The sequence below is a fragment of the Cinclus cinclus genome, chromosome 3 (genome assembly GCF_963662255.1).
Source record: "Cinclus cinclus chromosome 3, bCinCin1.1, whole genome shotgun sequence".
Taxonomy (NCBI): Eukaryota; Metazoa; Chordata; class Aves; order Passeriformes; family Cinclidae; genus Cinclus; species Cinclus cinclus.
In genome coordinates, this window is record NC_085048.1 from 21,432,655 (window position 1) to 21,452,529 (window position 19,875).

The window sequence follows — 19,875 nt, forward strand, 5'->3', positions numbered from 1 at the left end:
AATAAACCTGCTTGCTGAGCCTCAAATGTTACTCAAAAAGAGCCTTTTTCCATGTCTGTATTAGGAGTGTGAACCAATATGAGGGGATCTGAAGACAGTCAGAGTTGGGGTAAGAATAATTGTCCAAACTATATAAATCTCAGGGTTTGAAAGAGTCTTGGTTTTGCTTCACTTTTGATTGCTTCTTGTCTGCTTCCCCTGACCGAATGGTCAATACGCTGAACGCTCAATTGTAGTTGGAATGCATCAGGAATAGCTCTAATTGAAGATTATCTTGAAGCTTAGTTTCATCACACACCTTGCACCACAATGAAAAGCTATGTGAATGTGGGTGATTATTTGAGTCACTTAAAAATTGTACTGGTTTGAAAAGCATTACAACAACAAAAAGGCAATTTTTAATTTCTAATGAAAAGATATATCCTAGTAGAATAGTGCAAAATCATATTCAGTATACAATATTTTCTTATTTAAGGTACCTTTATTTTTTATTGGTTCAAAATTGTTGCTTGACAAGAGCTGAATTCCAATTCTTGATACTGTATAAGACCAAACAAACAAACAAAAACAAAACAAATAAAGATAAATATGGGAGTTTTACCTAGGCACTGGGTTTCAGTACCACTCCAGAGACCATTTGCCAAACATTCTCTCACATGAGAACCAACTAATGTGTATCCTGTGTTACAAGTGAATATTGCAGTAGCTCCATAGACTGTTAAGGTTCCAATTTTATTTCCATTTGGTGGAGATGGAAGACCACCACAGGAGATAACTAGGAAAAAAAAAAAAAAGAAAGAAACAGAACATTTTGAAATATGAAAGTGCTTTTCATAATATTTTTGACTGGAAGACAATACATCACCTCGTGTTTTTTAAAAAGTAAACATAATAGTAATAAATACAAGAGTTGCATTCCATAGAAAGGTCTTAAAAGTATGCCTGATTTGGCAACATATGTTCGAAATCTAAAGATTCTTTGAGATAACTTCATATCTTTACAGTAGCAAATCCAAAATTCTAGTTCTGAAACAAGGGAATTACATTAATTCCTGAGAATGTTGTGGTTATGTTCCCTATGTACATATCCATGGTAACTCCTCAAATACATGTTCCCTGGATATTTTAAGTGTTGTGCTAGTTTAAAGGTATTATCAATATTTTTAACATTTAGTACTCTGAATTGTTATGAACTGTCTTTTTTTCTTATTTCCCACTCCTGTTTATAAGCACAAAACATATATGATAGTCTGCTTGCTAAAACAATAAATCATCTGGTTTTGCCAAAGACTAGATTTGAACAATTATCACAAACTTTCTGTAGCATCAACTGCAACCCACAGCTACTGAACACCACATGAAAAATTGTCTTTCAAGAATGTATCAAACTCTAATTTAATTAAAACCATTCTGTAATTTCTATTGTTTCTAGAATAGTATATCAATAATATTGCAATTTAAGATGAAGACCAATGTCTTCAAGAACTTCAGTTGTATTTATATATTAGTATAAATCATATATTTACTTTCAAAGTATCTGGGTCACAACTAAACTTTGTATTTCAAATCCCAAGGCCCCACTCTTACATATTTTAAAATGTTCTCTGTAGAAAAAAACATGGAATTGTTTAGAATTTGGATAAAATCAAGAACCAGCTACCATGCAGTCTTAATCAGAAAATATATGATCATAGTTTCTTAGGTACATAATGTGCCCAGAGATGAGTAAAACTGATTTTGACTATGATCAAGTCACATTAATGTAATTTGTGGATTAGCCTAACATTATAATTTCTAATTTTAATGCTGAATATAAATTACATTCATGTTTTAAAAAGTAACCTCTTTTTGAAGAGTTTGACTCAATAGAATGAACAGTTCTAAACATATTAAAAATGCTTCATTTGCTTTAATTACAGATATTGCAGTTAAAAATACATAAACTACATAAATAATGAGCTATATAGTGATTTTTAGGCACCTGCTCAGCACTTTTTTTTAAAAAAAAAGCAACTTGATAATTAGATTTCTCTTAATCCAGAATGACCTCTAATTTGAAGTTTTGAAGTTCCTTTAGAGATACTACGGACAATTAGACATTGATAAATATAATCTAAACTCCTTATCATCAGTGTTTCAATCAGCTTTCCTACTGCTTCAGAAAAATAAACAACTAGAATATATATATACACACATACATATATATATATGCATGCATATACACACACACAAACACACACACACACACACACATATATATATATATAAAATCTGACCTTAGCATGTGAATGACACAGAGAAAGTAAGCTGTAGACTACACAGAAATACTCTGCAATGTGTTACCAGATCTTAATGATCCATGTCCTGTGGAAATATTACTGAATATCTCTTGGGGGATGAAGTTTGCTCTAATTAAATCCTAATCTGTCCTCTAGCAGAGGGCAAAATAATGTACCTTTCTTATAAATTAATTAATATCTCTTCAACTAGCAACTCCCTGTGATTCTCTGTCTAATATTTTTCTTTTGGTTAACCGCATTCGATATGGATCACTCCATTTTCTACTCACAAAAAGTTTCTGTAATTGTGGGAAAAAACTATCTTTTCAAAGACTTGTCAGCATTTGAACAGCAGCATATATAGCAGTAGCTCCATATAAGGTAGCATATCAAAGCTATATTTTTTAGTCCATGTTCACAAAAAGAAAGGGACATTTGCAGTTAACTGAATTAAAAAATAAATATTGTTTAGAAAAAAGACATTTTGGAAAAATTTATTATGACTTTTGCACTGTAACTCTTGAAATCTGTATGATTCCACTGAGATTGCCAAGGTTCTCTGAAACTTTAAACATCCAAAGACAGGATTGATGTAAATTATGGAATTTTTGGATGAAGACAATATAAAAGCTCATATGAATGTTTCTCCAACAGTACAGTTGCAATGCTTCACTCAAGAGGTGAAAACAGTATCATCTTCTAAACTAACTCTACTCTGGAATCTTCTAAATAATACACATTTCTCCTAGTATTTTCTACATACTTATGCATCACTTAGTAGACTAAATACAGATTATTTTCTTCATGCTACATGATTGGTTCTTTTATGAAACATATTGTACTTAACACCTAAGGTGTTGGAATAAATTATTTCAAGCTAATGAAAATTTCACACTTTATTACTTATTGGAATTTGAGGGTAAAATAGTTTATTAAAGCCTTTAATTATAAAAGAAAACCTATGTATTAAGAAGCATAGTATATTCTGTAAACAAGTATGTTCCTTACCCTTACAAGCTGGCCTTTCATTGCCTATGCTCCAGGTTCCATTAGTCCTGCACTGTATGAGTCTTCGACCCAATAAATAATACCCTGGACTGCAGCTGAGCATGACTTGAGCTCCATATTCATTCAGTGACCCAGAAATCAGTCTCCAGACAACATGTTCTGACAGAAGAGTCTCTATGCTGGGGCAGGTTACAGCTGTGAAGAAAGAACATGCACATATTAGCATTCTGCCCCTAAATTTCTTTATAGGTGTATGTCTTGCCTTACTGGCAGATGTTTCACAATCTAAGACTTAGAATACCATAGTCATTTTGGAAATACAAGTTCTAAGAAAAATAATTCTCATACAGTGAGCATTAAAAATTGACCAGAATTTGTAGTATACTTTAATTAAGTGGATGTAGCGAACAGTGACATACAGTTATGCTCTCTAAGGAGATTTATTTAAAGATTTCAGAGACAAAACACACCACAGACTGCAGTGGTTGTAAAAGGGAAAGCAAATATTGCTATGTAACATTCGCAGAGTTTGAAGTTCTTAAAACAGCTTGCCATAAAAGCTGCTAGCACACATTGAAATGCTAATTAGCATAAAACTGTATATTGTGGGTGTACAGAAAAATTATTTAATTCCAGTTTAGAAGATGTCAAAAAAATAGATGATATTCAGGAAGATTTTTAGAGTTATTTCAGTTCTGTTGTTTTTAGTATTTCATATTTTGTAAGAGAATACGGTTACTGACAGTAGACAAGAAGTATGTTTTATGCTCTTTTTTCAGTTTCAATTTGATGCTCTGCAATTTAAGCCCACAGGATGCTTACAACATTTACAATATTGACATGAATTCTATCTTAATGTACTTATGACTCTAGACTAGCATTATGAAAATATTTATGACTATTTAAAATAGTTATATTTTTTTATCTTTTACCGTGTTATTCAGAATTTCCCTGCTATAAAACAAGGCTGGGTGAATTACTGACTGTTCGTGTCACTAAGTGACATTCACTAAGTGAATACTTTAGAAAAAACTACTACCTCAGAAACAGTTAAGAAAAGCTATACTTTCTAAGGAAAATCAACCAACCAACAACAAGAAGTAGTAGAAATTTAGTTTCTTTATATGTTGCTCAGTGGAAGACAAAAGCATTAGGAGGAAGTGTGCAAAAATCCCAAATAAAGAAATAAAAAGAAGAGTCTGGTTCTCATTTATGCTACAATAAATTTATACCATTCCACCAGGAAAAAGATTAACATTCTGGCAAAATAAATAAATAATATATAAATTATAATAATACATAATAAATATAATAATTCGATGAATTGTGTTATTATAAATAAAATTATACATTATTTATGAATAATATTATAAATAAATAATTACATATTCTGTAAACTTCTCACTGTCTGAGAGGCATAATGAGGTTTTATGAATGTGTGATGGAAGAGACTAGTTCAGGCAATCATTGAAAGGGAAAGTGAAAGAATCAAAATTCCTGTAAAAATTTAAATGTCAGTGCTATAATTATACATGTACCTTTTACAATAGTTATTTTACTCATGGCAAATTTTGGAACCCAGGAAACTCAGAACTGAACACAGCATATTTATGAAGAGGTGTAAGCACTTATAAAGGAGAAATAATTTGCAGAACTTCCAAATGACAGATTATAATGTTATAATGTTATATTGAGTTGAAATTGTAGAATATTTTCTTAGATTCTTTTTTTTTTTTTTTTTAGTATATCTTAGGAAGGCTTGCCAGTGTATAATCATTTTGAAACTTAATAGGTCTTCACTTTGGTCTTTAAAATAATGTTTTGATAACTGAAGAATGATATCTCAGGTTAATAGAGGACTTCCTACTTCCTAATTTATTTTTTTTGCATTGATACTAAACTGAGTTTCATAACTATGGAAAGATTATGAACTATTGACCCAGAAACATTTTTCTATACTCATTAAATAAAATACGCACATTGAAGCATGCTACTTACCACCTTGTAGAGAAAATAATTTAATTATTTCAGAAAATAAAACATATTCTAAATAGGAACTTAATGCCTATGAACTTTAATATGCTCCTTCCAAGCAATAGTTTTATTGGCTCTTTCAAACATGAGAGCAAGCTTCTTATTTACTCCAATAACAAAAATTTTAGTTGTAACCATAGGACATCTTAAGATAAGCTCAGCTATTTGAGAATATGTAAATAAGCTGTATAGATGTTACTTCTACATACTGACATCAGTAAGCAATTTATTCTTTCTTTATCTATAGGAACACTTAAATTTGCAAGCACACTTTACAAACAACTATCAGACTCTAATGCATAAATGTACAATATCTAATTCAAGATGTTCCTCAATACTGAATATACTTCTAGGATGTGTTGATGTAATCAACTAAACCTGCTGCTTGAAAAAAATTAATTTTACAGGGACTGATTTTGATTTATTAAATTCCTTATCCTTCAAGAAACAAAAAAGTGACTATTAACATATGCTTGATTTTGTGCTCGTGGTTTGTGAATGAGTGCATCAGTTTGCCTCTTATGGTCAGTCTCTTGTAAATTATGGCCTGGGCACTATTTAAATTCTCATTTACATAGATGAAACTCTGTAAGGAATTATCTCAACTTCTTGCAGATGTGAAGATGTTTTCTTACTTCTCCAGGCATTTTTATACAAAAATGTATGAATAATATTGATTTAGATAAAATAAAGGTCAGAAAACATAATTACAATTTGAAATCGCGATTATCTATTTTAATGACATGACAATCTCTATATGTTGATAATTCTAAATAGACTCAAAAGCAGGGAATTCATAATGGCATATAATTACCATTAAAAAAAAGAATTGTTATAAAGCTCAAATAGGCAGAACTGTGAGGTCAATGCATGGCCTTGAAGCTGATGTAAGTGGAAAAAATTGGGGTTTTTTGACCATGGGATGATTAGTACTCCTGGTCTACTGATAGCTGATAGGATGCACCTTTCTCAGAGGGGAAAAAGAGCTCTAGCACAGTAGCTAGTGGGGCTCACTGACAGAGCTTTAAAGTAGGCTGGAAGGGGAAGGGAAAATACCAGGCTTGGCTGTGACAAACAATGGTATGGTGCACCAAAATTTGAGGAAAAAAGCACTAATGCCTCAATCTGCTTCACAAGGTGGTGGCTACAAAGTATCACAATTAAAATGCTTATTTTCATGCACACAGCATAAGCAAAATAAAAAGAAATGGAAGCTTTGCCCCAGTCCCAGTCTAATATCATTGGCATAAATAAAAGCTGGTGGGATGAGTTCTGTGGCTGCAGTGCCCTCTTGGATGGCTACAGGCTCTTCAGGACGGATAGGCAGGGCAGAAAAGGCAACTGGTGGTGAGGGGGTGCCACAGATGCAATAGAAGGGGTAGAATATATGGAGTTCTCAGTTGGTAATGGCTCAGTTGAGAGTTTCTGGATATGAGTCAAGGGACAAACAAATCATGTGAATGTCATTGGGGGAGCCTACTATACACCTACAGTAATAAAGATGATGCAAACAAATTATTCTTTGAGCAACTAAGGGACGCTTCCAAGCCAACTGCTCTTGTCTTTATGGGGGACTTCAGCTTCCCAGAAATTACCTGGGAGAACCACACAGCTGCTGCAACCCAGCCCAGAAGATTCCTAAAAATCTTGGATGATAACTTTATGGAACAGGTCCTAATGGAGCTGGCTCAGAAAGATGGCCTCCTTGATCTACTGCTTGTCAACAGGGAGGATCTTCTAAGTGAAGTGGAGATTGGTGGCTGTCTTGGCTAAAGCAACGTTGCTGAGTTTAAAATTTCTGCTGATAAGAGGAAAAGTGCCAGCAAAACCTAAACTCTGGAATGAGGAGCGTAGAGGAGGAGACGAATCCCTCTGCAGACAGCCCTGCAAGGGCCCCCTGGAACCTCCTTTGAGATAAGAAGAACTACTTGTTTAGAATGACTCATGTTAGAAAAATGTAAGCTCTTCTTCTTATCTTTTTAGAATATTACTGGTTAGGTTTGATTCTTTATAATTGGTTGTTCCAAACAAAGAAAGATAATGTAGTTGGCCAAAATGTGTTAACCCTGTTTTCCATTGGTTTACTTGTGATCCCCCCCAAACCCTATAAAAGTACATGTGTGATCCCCCATCTTTGGATCCGTAGCCTGACCCCTTCATGGATGATAATAAAGCCTGTGGAAAAAGTCTGAGCTGCTCTCCCGGTGTTTTTCTGCTGGCTGGAAACTACAGGTTTGTGTGAGAAACCATGAAGCCAAGTGCCTGAAAGGCCAGCACTCACAAACCTTGTAACTTTCCCCTGCCCAACAACAACAGGGCAGGGGACACAAAAAAAAAGTTACAAGGAGAGCAAACTTTTAACTTTTCAGGGAGCTAGCAAGTAAAGTCCCCATGGAAAATATTTTTGCAGGTGTTAGGATCCATCAGCGTTGGTCACTTTTTAAACATTGCCTCCCTAAGGGCACAGGAGTGTCAGAAGTCAAGCATGTGAGGCAAAAGGCTGGATTGGTTAACCAGGCATCTTCTCTTGGAAAGAGGGAAAAAAGGAAGGTGTATGCCCTGTGGAAGCAAGGTAAGGTGTCATGGAAGAATACAGAGATACTGCTTGCCACTTTAGGGAGAAAATTCATCCAGTCAAAGCTCAGCTGCAGTTGAAGCTGGCCAAAAAATACAGTGGACAATAAAAAGAGTGCTTTCAAATATATTAATAGCAAAAGTCAAGGTAAAAATAACATCGGCCCATCACAGGATGAGGACGGTCACTTCACAAACAGGGACATGGACAAGGCAGAGGTGCTTAATGCATTCTTTGTCTCTGCTTCAACACAGATGATGCACCAAGGGGATCTCAGCACCCTGAACTGGAGGACCATGACTACAAGAATGACCACGTTCCAGTCAACCCTGAAACTGTGTGGGATCTGCTATTCCAGTTGGATCCCTACAGATGTATGGGACTGATAGGATTTATACAAATATCCTTAAAGAGCTCAGTGATGCCACTGCAAAACCTCTCTCAGTGATTTTGGAGCAGTCTTGGGAATCTGGAGAGGTCACAGCTGACTGGAAGCTGAAGAACATTGTCCCAGTTTTCAAGAAAGGCAAGGAGGACCCTGGAAACTACAGGCCTATCAGTCTCACTTCAGTGAAAAATCTTACTTCTTTACTGCTCTAAATATCACAAGTGAAAAATAATCTTAATGGAAAAGCTTATTCTGGGAAGTGTTGAAAAACATCTGAAGGTTGCTCTTCAAGAGTATCTTGAATATTGTGACTCTGAGTGCAATTATCTTTGTCAAAGAAAAAATACAATGTTCATGATCAAAAAATATCTCAATTACAGGAACTTGCTATTTAGCAGTACTTGCTATTATTATTTTCAAGCAGCACAAGATACTTGATTGCCATACTTCAGCTGGTAGTTAACAATCACAAAGAAGGTGAAGGGATTTTGAACTTACCATTTGGCAATCTTAATGCCAAATATTATATTTGTCAAATATAATCTTTTTAATAAATTCACTATTAGCTTAAAAATAAGAGCAACGTTAAGGTGAAGTAATGCATTATATCTGAGATACTAGTATGGTTTAAGTTCACAAGTGTTAGTAAAATTAGAAGACAGTAGGAAACAAAGTAATCCTATGAACAATCTATGAACAATCTATGATTCTTTCTAAGAATCTATGAACAAAGACCTAAGAATAAAATAGGACCACTTGAGCAAGTTGATAGTCTCAGTATACTGAGAGAAAGAAATAAAGATAAGTTGTTCACATTGATCAATATATTCAAAGAGGAAAGGCTTCAAAATCTCAAAACAGATTAAAAAAAAAGGATCATGTGGTATTCAGCATCATTCTGTCCATCCAGTCAGCTATATCAAGCCAATCTGCTATCAGTCTAATGCATCTGGACTAATTAAAAATTGCTAAATTTATGAGCTGTTTTACTACAGTTCACTGAATAAGTACTCCATGTTACAAAACTAATGCTGACAAAACATTTCAAAAATACTTACTAATTTGTTAAAGGAAATGGGTATGATGTTCTACCAGCACAATATCTGTGATGAGTTGATCATGAATCTTTGCCTGTTTATCTTAGCAAATTTGGTTTTGCATTTATACTACAACTAATGTTTTATTCCATATTACATATGATTCTTAGTTCTATAGCTAAATATTTTCCAAGCATATTGAAAATTATGAAAAAGACTAATTTATAAACTTATACATTCATAAATTTATAATTATTTTCCAATTTATTACTAGGAAAAAATATTATCTGAACCATCACTGTTACAACTCAGCACACTACACCTTCAAAAAGAAATCTACAGCAAAATCTGCAATATGAAGATTATGAAAAAGTTCCATTAGCTGTATCTTAAAATATTTGATATTAGCATAAACCACCTGATTTAAATATTTGAATAAATATATTAAAGGAATAGTGAAAAAGAGCAACAAAGTTATGCAGTTATAAGGACTATATTAGCCAATTAAAATGTTAGAAGAATTAACTATGAACTCAATATTCTTGGTTATGCACCCACATATGTCTGTGAAAAGGAAAGCAGTAAGAGCAAAGGCCAGAGAGACATGGTTTTGACAAGTAGACAGATAAATGGATTAAAGGTGAACCTTGTGAAGTTCAATAAGGCCAACTGCAAGGCCCTGCCCATGGGTCAGGGCAATCTGAAACATGAGCACAGTCTGGGCACAGAATAAATTGAGAGAAGCCCTGAGGAGAAGGACTTGGGGTGTTGGATGGTGAGAAGCTTGACATGAGCCATCAGTGCACACTTGCAGTCCAGAAGGCCAACTGCATTCTGGGCTGCATTGAAAGAAGTGTGACCTGTAGGCTGAGAGAGCTGATTTTACCTCACTATGCTGCTCTTGTGAGATCTCACCTGGAATACTGTGCTCAGCTCTAGGGCCCCCAACAGAAGAAGGATTTGGACCCGTTGTAGTGAATCCAGAGAAGGCCAAAAAGATGAACAATGGGCTGGAGCACCTCTGATGATGACAGGCTGAGGGAGTTGGTGTCATTCAGCCTGAAGAAAAATAGGCTACTGGGAGACTTCAGAGCAGCCTTCCAGTGCCTAAAGGGGGTTACAAAAGAGCTCAGAAGAGACTTTCCACAGGGGCATGTAGCAATAGGAAAGGAGTAATGGTTTCAAATTTAAAGATAGTGAATTTAGATTACAATCTGTTCACTATGATGGTGGTAAGGCACTGGAACAGGTTTCCCAGAGAAGCTGGGAATATTCTATTCCTGGAAGTGTTAAAAGCCAGGTTAGATGAGGCCATAAGCAACCTCATCTAGTGGAATGTACCCCTGTCCATGGCAGGAGGGTTAGAACTAGATGGTCTTTAATGTTTCTTCCAACCCAAACTATTCTCTGATTCTACGATTATAGGGAAGAGCAATACGTAAGCTTCTTCCCTTCATCACGTTCTAGGCATCTCTATGCAGAATAACTGAAGCAAGATATTTGTCATTCAGTTATGCTTTCTTAGTAGATATCTGTTGCTTTGTATTTTCTCTAATTAAATTCAATAGCCTAATATCCATGATCCATCTGTGTCTTGCTCTATGACCATCACAAATCATATTTTTCATGCTTTAAATCTGATGCAAATACTTTTAATGAAAAGAAAGGCATTTCAAACATCTGCTTCAGACATGATATCATCAAAGGTGCCTTGCAAAAAAAACTGCCTTGATTTCAATCTTCATTTTAATAGACATGGGAATAAAAATAGACTTATTTATTTACCATTTACTTTTCTGGTCTGTGTTTGCTTCCCATCAAGTTAGAGATATTTCTGTTGTAGGAGACTAAATACATCTATCCTTACAGCAACAATACTGAAAAAAACAGTAGATTGTCTAGGCTTTTCTGCATTTTGCAAGTAAAAAATCTTGGGTAAAGCATGCCTGCCTCTGAATAGAAATCCATTCTGAAAATATTGATATTAAATTGTCATGTACATCAGTAGCACTTTCATTTGGCATGCCTAGATTTAGAAGTAATTGGATTCTTTTTCAAACAATAAAATTTTAGAAAAGGAAATGAGAATACAAGGAAGAGAAGAAAATCTTATATATTTTGTTAGTCTATGGTAAATACCAAAAAAAAATTGATGTCAAAAGTTGTGCTAAATGGTAATAATTTAGCTTTGTTTTAAAGGGTAGACATTGTCTGGTTAAGTTTGACCATATCAATAATACAAGCTTCTTTATATATATATATATATATATATATATATATATATATATATATATTTGTTGTTGTTGTTGCTGTTGTTGTTGTTGGAGGGGAGGTGGAATTTGGTTTTTTTTCAATGCAGATATAGTGTTATTAATTTAGTATATCTAATCCCCAGATAGTTTATCTGGCCTCTTCCCTCAAAAATAATAAAAAAATCTGCTGACATTTTTGCTGATTAATCATTCAAGTTATGTGCTTTGTAAATTGTCAATTTTTCTGAGAATGAAGCTCACTTCAATTCACTGGAGCACTGCCTTCCCTCTGTACATGGCTCTGAATTCAGATCATGCCTGTGTGATCACAGCTGGTCTTGAATAATCCTCTTTATGTGCTCTGTGGAATACAGTTTTAGGCATTGCCCTTCAAGAAAGGTGAAGATCAATTGGAGATTGTCCGGAGGACAATAATGAGAATCACTGGTCCTAAAAGTAGGAAGGAGAGTGAGACTGAATCACAAAAAGATAGTTATCTGTACAGAAAAGGTGACTGAGTGCACTGGATTCAGGAATCAAGGTGTTGGCGAGCAGCTCCAGGGGTGGCCTTTGTGAGGAGAGGCTGCTGGGCACAGACAGTTCCAAAGGACCCACTGCTGGACACAGCTGAGCTCTGCAGCCATGATCGTAGCACCTCTGAGAAACTGTGTTTAGGAAAGGGAAAAAGTGCACAGGCAGAGAAGGCAGGAACGAAAGGAATGAGAAACAGCAGAGGGAACACCAAGGTCACTTCAGAGGGAGGTGTTCCAGACACCAGAGCTGGTGTTTTCCTGCAGCCCAATGGAGAGGACCACGCCAGAGCACTTATCCATACTGCAGCCCACATTGAAGCAGGTGGATATTTTTTCTTGAAGAATCTGCAGCTGATGGAGGAGCCACACTAGAGAAAGTTTGTCTTGAAGTTCAATAGCTCATGAGGAAGACACATGCTGGAGCAGAGGAAAAGTTCAAGGAGGGAGAAGCAGAGAGAAACCTTTAATATGACGATGACAACTCCCATTCCTTATCCCCTAGCACTGGCTGGACTAAGGAAAAGAACTAACAGAATGAAGGTGACCTTGGGAATAGAGGGAGAGAAGTGTTGCTTTGATGTTTTTTAATTTTTATTTTCTGAAGCTTGTTTGACCTTATTTTAATTGGCAATATATTATATTAACTTTTTCCAAATTAAATCCTCTCTCTGTCCTATCTTAACTCATTAGATTTTTCATCCTACTTTTCCCCCATCTGGTTGAAAAAGGAAAGGGAATGAACAGCTGGGTGAGGTCTGAGTATTCACCAAGGATAACCCTGAAAGAGGCACTGAAAAAATAAGAGTTTTCCAACACACTGAGAAGAATAAAACAAGCAAAAAGTAACTAATATTTGCCCACCGTGGATACAAAATGAAACAAGGCCTTTACACTACAGAAAAAACACCTTCAGATTATATAAATACTAGGAAAAACTGCAAGGGGGAAAGTAAATTACTGAAAGAGAGTACTCAGGAGGGTGTTCAAGATTAGGGCAAATGAGCATCTGTCAAGGATGCCTAGAAATTCTCCTGAAATAACTTTCAAAAATATTTTCTAACAATTGATTCAAATAAATGGAAACCTTTCACAATCATGTATAACTTCACAATTCTTGTATTTCCCTCATTTTTTTTGTTTCTTTAAAGTTGCGTTGAATTTTACTTGTTTGAAAATTTAAAGTGCTTACCAAATTCAGAATCTAGACGGCACATACGTATACCGTTGGTTAGATCAAGATTCCAAATTAATTCTCAAAATTTTTACACATGTTATTGTAGCAATTATTAACTTTGAGATTATGTCCTAATCAGGATTTCAATTCATGTTGAAGTCAGGCTCAGTTAATTATTGCTTTGATGCAGGACAGAGAGAAGCAGTGGCTGCCCAATGCAAATGAGAGGCTGGGCCATGTAGTAGATGAATCTGCACTATTGGCTTGTTCCTGACAGGAGGTAGAAATGAAGACTTAAGGACTCTTATCCAGCTTAATTATCCACACTAATATTTAGAGAAATAATTTTTGCTTTTATTACTTTAGAAGTTATAATAAAGAAAGAAATTATAATTGGTGATTTTAACTCATCACAGTGAAGGGCATATTATCTGTAGTAAGCAAATTTACAGGAAATTTAACAACCAAACAAATTCAGATGTTTTGAAAAAGATAAAACAAATAATTTTTTTTTTTAATAAACAAATTTATAGGCCTCTTCTACTTTACTACAAGCTAAATTATGATGCATTCCTGAATGGCCACTTCAGGGCATATGTATATGTAAAAGCTAAACATCAGCAGTCAAGAATTTCCTGAGAAAGTTCTGGGGAAATATTCTTGAGAAGTACATGCCCACTTACATTTGCAAACAGGTGGCCTCCCTCTGTTGCTCCATAATCCATCTTCTTGACACACTGCTGTTGCTTGTTGACTAGATTCTAGCTTGAAGCCCTCATTACATTCATATATCAATCTACTGCCCAAAGTGAATTCATTCCCTATAACTGAACCATTCCCAGGGGACTCAGGAAAGCCACAAGATACAGCTGAAAAGAAAGGAATTAAAAACATGAGGAATTGGAACTTTATCATATATATATATCTTTAAAATATTGCCCCACCACTGAAATAAGAAACATAGATTAATAATTTTGACATATCCCATTTATAATAATCAAAATTAATTTTCCATGATCTGCAACATTCTGATAAATGTAACAGTATTTAAAACATTGATAAAAACTTAGAAGTGCATCTAATATAGACAAACATTTTATAAATAATTATATAGTTCAATGTAATCACTGCAGAGAGAGAATTTTCAACACAGGCTAAGGGCAATGGTTTATTTGCTAGAGAAAAAAATTGGAAGTGTCCAAAAAGATTTGGTCTAAGAAGCAATGAACTGAAAAACTCTTAAACACTTTCTAGTAGTCTGCTCCATTCTCTCAGGCTTTCTTTCAATTCTGCACTACTTCATCATGGTTTGTCTATATATTTCATGTTTGATTTTTCTATGCATTTAGAACTAAGTTGTTAAAGAATTCAATTTAACATTATTTATCTAATGAGAAAAGCAACCAAATATATGACTATACAGGGAAGTGTTCCACTTAAGGACATTATTCAGATATTTTAAACCTTATTTACATATATGACTAATTTTTTTCAGAATTTTAAATATTATGTGTATCTAGGCTTATCAATTTTCTACCTCATGAAGAAAATTATTTACTGAATAATTGTTACTTTTTTTTTTTTCTCCTGAATTTAACTCCAAATAAACAGTTTTTCTTTCAAGATCACAAAGTTTAATTTGCGGCCAGTTTAATGAAATCTGATTAACATCAAGGGTATTTTTTAGGCTTATATATTAATTTATTTAGCCAGAGTTCCTTTAACAGTATCTCATAATACACAATTTTCAGGCAGAGTATAATTATAAAAATGTCTATTTCAATCACTCTAAGGAAAGGCCTACAAGTTAAGATTACCATCTGTCATGTGACTTCTCAGGTCCCTTGCTTTTGACAATATATTTTTAAAAATTTATTTTAATGCAATGTTTATTTTAAACTAGTTATTAATGTACAGTTACTAAATAAGTTACTAAAACTGGTAAAAATTATATGTTTGCCACACAGCTCTTCTGAAGGGAAAGTCATATTATCTTCTCTGAAAAGATGTTACTTTCTGCAAAATGGCAACTTGGAGCAGACTACCTATCAAATTATTACAATTAGTCTATTTCAGAAGTTCATATAAACTAATGTGTGTATATGTGCACAGAATCACAAACTGCTCAGAGTTTGTCATCCAGTTTACTGCTCTGCAGTAAATACACTGAATAAAAATGAGCTTTAAAGCCTTCACTTTATAATATTTACCAATAAAAAGTCAAGTTTTACAACTGAAAGTATTTTTTCCTTACATGCAGTCACTGGTAGAGAAGAAATTCAATATTTTAATATTTTAAAATAAAAATAAGTAAATAAATAAATTTCAAAAGAAGAAATAATAGTATTTGTCTGAAATCTGTTTCAGTGGTGAAGATAACTATTTGTTTAAAAAAAAATCTAGTTTTTATCACTATTTACCCAATTCAATGTAAATGATTAATTTCAGAACACACCATCATGGAACCATAAACACAAGTCTCAAATGTTTTAGTGTTTCCAAGTTGTCACATTTGATGAATTTAAATTAAATACAAGACAGTACTTTAAATACGATGACAATGAGGAGATATAACCATTATTAAATAATGAATGACTAGTTCATTTCTGCTGTTCTGGAATTTTTTGTTTTGCTAACAGAACTATCAGAATGTTCCAAAATAAGCTGCCTCCTTTGTAACACAGCTTCTTGGCACTTTTTGTATCCTAACCAGAACTGTTTTTCACTTATCAAAACTGAGTATTTCTCCATCAGTAGGCAGGGGCTGAGCCTCCTGCTAGTGGAAAGGTTAGTACTGGGACAGAAAAGGCAGAAAGAAGTGATAAGGAAAGGGTTGTGGAAGTCAGCTGCTCTGAAACATGTTAGAGAGTGGAGAAGCAGAAGGATAAAAGTAAGTTCTGCAGTTTCTGGGAGCAAGTCTTTATATTAGAAGTCATTCTCCACAAGGTGACCACAGCAGAGTGGTAGTTTTTCAGTTTTCTGGTGTACTCAACACAGCCAGCATTGATGTACCTGGTTAAATGCTCTATATTCCCTAAATATCAGCTGAATCCTTTTCCTACAGCTAGAACCAACTCTGATCTTGCGTCAGGGAAGCAATACTTGCAAAAGGTTTGTCTGCATGCTGAATTGATGGAAAGCTAAACTCACATTCTACTTCAGTACATCATAAAAATACCAATGCATTTCAAGTCATGGTTACTGTGAAAGATTTCAGCGTTCCCAATGTCTTGCACTGTGCCTCCACTTGTCCTAACATGCCTTAGAGTTCTCTTCTGACTTGTGACAATGTGTCTGAATGTTTTTGGTTAAGATTTAACTTATTGCCAACGTTTTCAGGCCTCCTTTCTCATATCAAAGTCGTAATCTTTGTGTTAAGTGTGCATACATTTAATTGTATAAAACAAAAACTATGCGTCTATCCACCCATCCCATGTATGTGCTCATCTGTATATACAGGTGGACTTTATTTTATTTCCCTCTAAATACTCCAAACAATACCCTCTGAAGCAAGAAGCTTTTATTATGCCATTTGAAAACAAAACAAACAAAAAAATCCCCAACAAACCAATCCAGGCCTGTTAGTTCATGGTAGAAGCTAATAATTCTGTCAGCATTTGTTCTTCACCTTTAGCAATAACCTTTCTAGAGACACACTGAAAAGTTCAAGACTGAGTAGCTCTTATGTGTAAGTTATTTTAAGGAATTAAAGATGTACAATGCCTGCTCACACGCAGGTGGTCCTCTCAGCTATGTCAGGTCTAATGCAATGTCCAGTATGCTACGGCACCTCAAAATCTATGCTTACCTGTCACACTTCAGCACTTTCATTCTCAGCGTGTACCTCAGCCCTTACTGCGTCCCTCCTTTCCTTAGTTGTTTTTAAATCTTGCACTGCTAAATTGTCAGGCTTTTCTCACTGCTGCTTCAGCTACTTATCATAAATGCAGTTAGGGCATTCTGGCACTGTTCCAGTTAGAGTCTTATCTGTTTATTTTTTGTATGCTTGTCTCCCAGACCTTGGGATTAGAACAAAATATTCTTGTTGTTACAAATTTATTGAGGCTGCTAAAGGCTTTTAGAGCAGCAGTGCTAAAACAAAGCATATCAGCAAGGAGAGTTTCACTAAATAGCAAGTACTTTGAAATTAAAGTAAGCCAAACCAAACTGACTAAAATAGCATATTTTCTTTGGACAGTGGAAACAATGTCACTACTATGCCAAAACCAAGCATTTTGAAACTCTCAGCTTCATGAAAGTTAAACAATTAAGAATGCTGTGAGAAAATCTTCTGACTCCAGGAATTGTCAGTATGTTTCTTAGGTCAATGATTAGATGAGACTGACAGGTTCCAGCTGGGAGATGTGCATTCAGAGTATTGAAAATATAATTCTGCTTTTATTGTATCTATTATCTTGCACAGCAGAAAAATGCACTTCTTCCAGTGCAAGGGGAAAAGCCTTTTACCTAGAAATTGAGATTTAGTTTTCATTGCTCTTTCATGGTCCACATCATACTTGCATTTATTTCTTATTAAAACCTTATTAAAAAATTCAAGTAAATGTAAGGTTTATGGCAATCCTCTAAAGTATCTCTACACCTATATCTCAGTAAGATCTATACATATTATTCATCATCAAAGTATGCAATTTCATTGCATATAAAAATGAATCTAGGGAGTGCATTAGTCAGACATTGGTCTATTTTTATATGCTGGAAAGTCCCTAAAGTTAATCCACGAGCATTCATCATTCAGTGACCTGTTTCTGGCATTGAACATAGTGATGGAAAAAGCATTTAAATACCCCAACATTGAAGTTAGAAACAGAGAATTCCCTAAAAGCAGGATTCAAAACAAAAACATGCTCAGTGGCTTATGGTATGATATACAATTGGAAACATCAGAGAGAGCATTGATAATTCTTGGACTTGGATACATACAGAAATAAAAAAGAAAGGGTAGACAGGGTTGGAGGTATTTAAAAAACAAACTTATGATTGTTTATCTAGTCTATTCTCATGTCACTAGTCAAAATTATACTTGACCAATCTTGATCTGATTTGCTCTTGAAAGACCTCAGTGATGAAAATTTCACATTTTCCACAGGCAATCTATTCCAGTATTGCACTAGCCCCTCTGAGAAAAGAATAAAAATAAATAAATAAAACTATTTATTTATAGAATAAAAGAAATAATAATAACTCAGGATCCTGTTAAAATAAGGTTAGCTGTAATTCCTCTATCTAGAAAGAAACAGATTAATTATTTCATTCATCTTTGGAACTACTTTTAGCTTATTAAAAGACTGCCACCATGTTTTTCCTTAAATTTCTGGGATTTTTTTAGTCTAGAGTAATACACTTATTATTTTATATTCTGAAATATATTCATTGATTTATAAGAGCTTGATTGTGGTATTTTTATTAGCTACTTACCTCAGCGTATGCTAAGAGGGACAATTTTGCATAGGAACATTTACAAAAAAGGTACAATGCCCAAGCTTAATTCCATACCCAAAACCACAGAACACCTACTTTTATGGGGAAGTAGTTTGGTGACCTCTGTCATACGTCTTGTGCAAATTGTAAATGAGTATTTTTAAGTTGACTCTCCCAGGGGAGACGTGGAACACAGTCATGGTCCTGGAATTATCTTTGTTCAGTACAGCAAAAGTAAAAAGATCTCTAGCTCCATAATATACATCTGCACACTTCAAGCACAGAGGTAAGCACAATGACAGTACCTGCAATCAGCATTTTAAGCAGGAACTATTGGCATCAGCTATACTTGCATCATGGTTCTGTCATAGATATTGAGCCTTTCCAAGTTCTTGCAATCCAGATGAGAACCTCCTTCAAGTAGCTACCTCCAGTTTTCTTTTATAAACCTGCTAGGAAGTAACTCAAATGGTGTAGGGCAGCCAAGGGCTTTTCAAGGCTCTTTAAAATTATTTTTAGCTCTTTTAAGAATGAGTGGGATAAATCAGGAAAAGCAAAGTCAAAATCTGAGTCCTTTATAGGAAGAAGAGGTGGGATAAAGAGGGGCATTTGCTCATGCCTGCCAGAGGAGCACGATCACTGTTGCACCCTCTCTAGTACCATGTCTCAACCTCCAGACTCCAGCAACCCAGCACTGCTGAGACATACTGACCCTCAGAACCTGCTTTTCTTGCCAAACTTTTCTTATATTTTCTCTTTTTGTCTCTTCATCCCTAGCCTCAGTCTTCTCTTCCTACTGTCCCCCAGCATGGCAATCTCTACACCAGCTAATCAGTGGCTAACAAATGTCATTGCCAGCATCATTACTGAGGCGTTACTATTTCCGCTCAGCAGCTACTTATTGTTATTATGTAAGAATTGCTATTTTCTCCCCATACTTCTTTGGAATGTGGCATGACTCATGTGTCTATCTTCACTTCAGAAATGAAATAAAAACAATAACAGTAAGTTCTAATTTCTTAGGAGTCAAGTTCTTTATACAGCATTCAGGACATTATTACATACATTTGCCTTTGAGAAGAATGGAGTTGAAGAATATCTTCTGACCCTATCAGATTAAATCATATTAGATGTTTTCAAATTCAAAATAGGTGTT

General features: G+C 34.7%; 1 protein-coding gene across 1 annotated transcript in view; it reads right to left on the reverse strand.

The window, feature by feature from the left end:
• CSMD1 (CUB and Sushi multiple domains 1) overlaps positions 1–19,875 on the reverse strand; it is a 1,073,346-nt gene that overhangs the window by 58,281 nt on the left and 995,190 nt on the right. The window contains exons 50-52 of the mRNA XM_062489724.1: positions 13,964–14,149; positions 3,288–3,482; positions 602–775 (exon numbers count right to left, since the gene is read on the reverse strand). Of these exons, the coding sequence (XP_062345708.1) occupies positions 602–775; positions 3,288–3,482; positions 13,964–14,149 (555 nt within the window). The remainder of the gene's footprint in view (positions 1–601; positions 776–3,287; positions 3,483–13,963; positions 14,150–19,875) is intronic.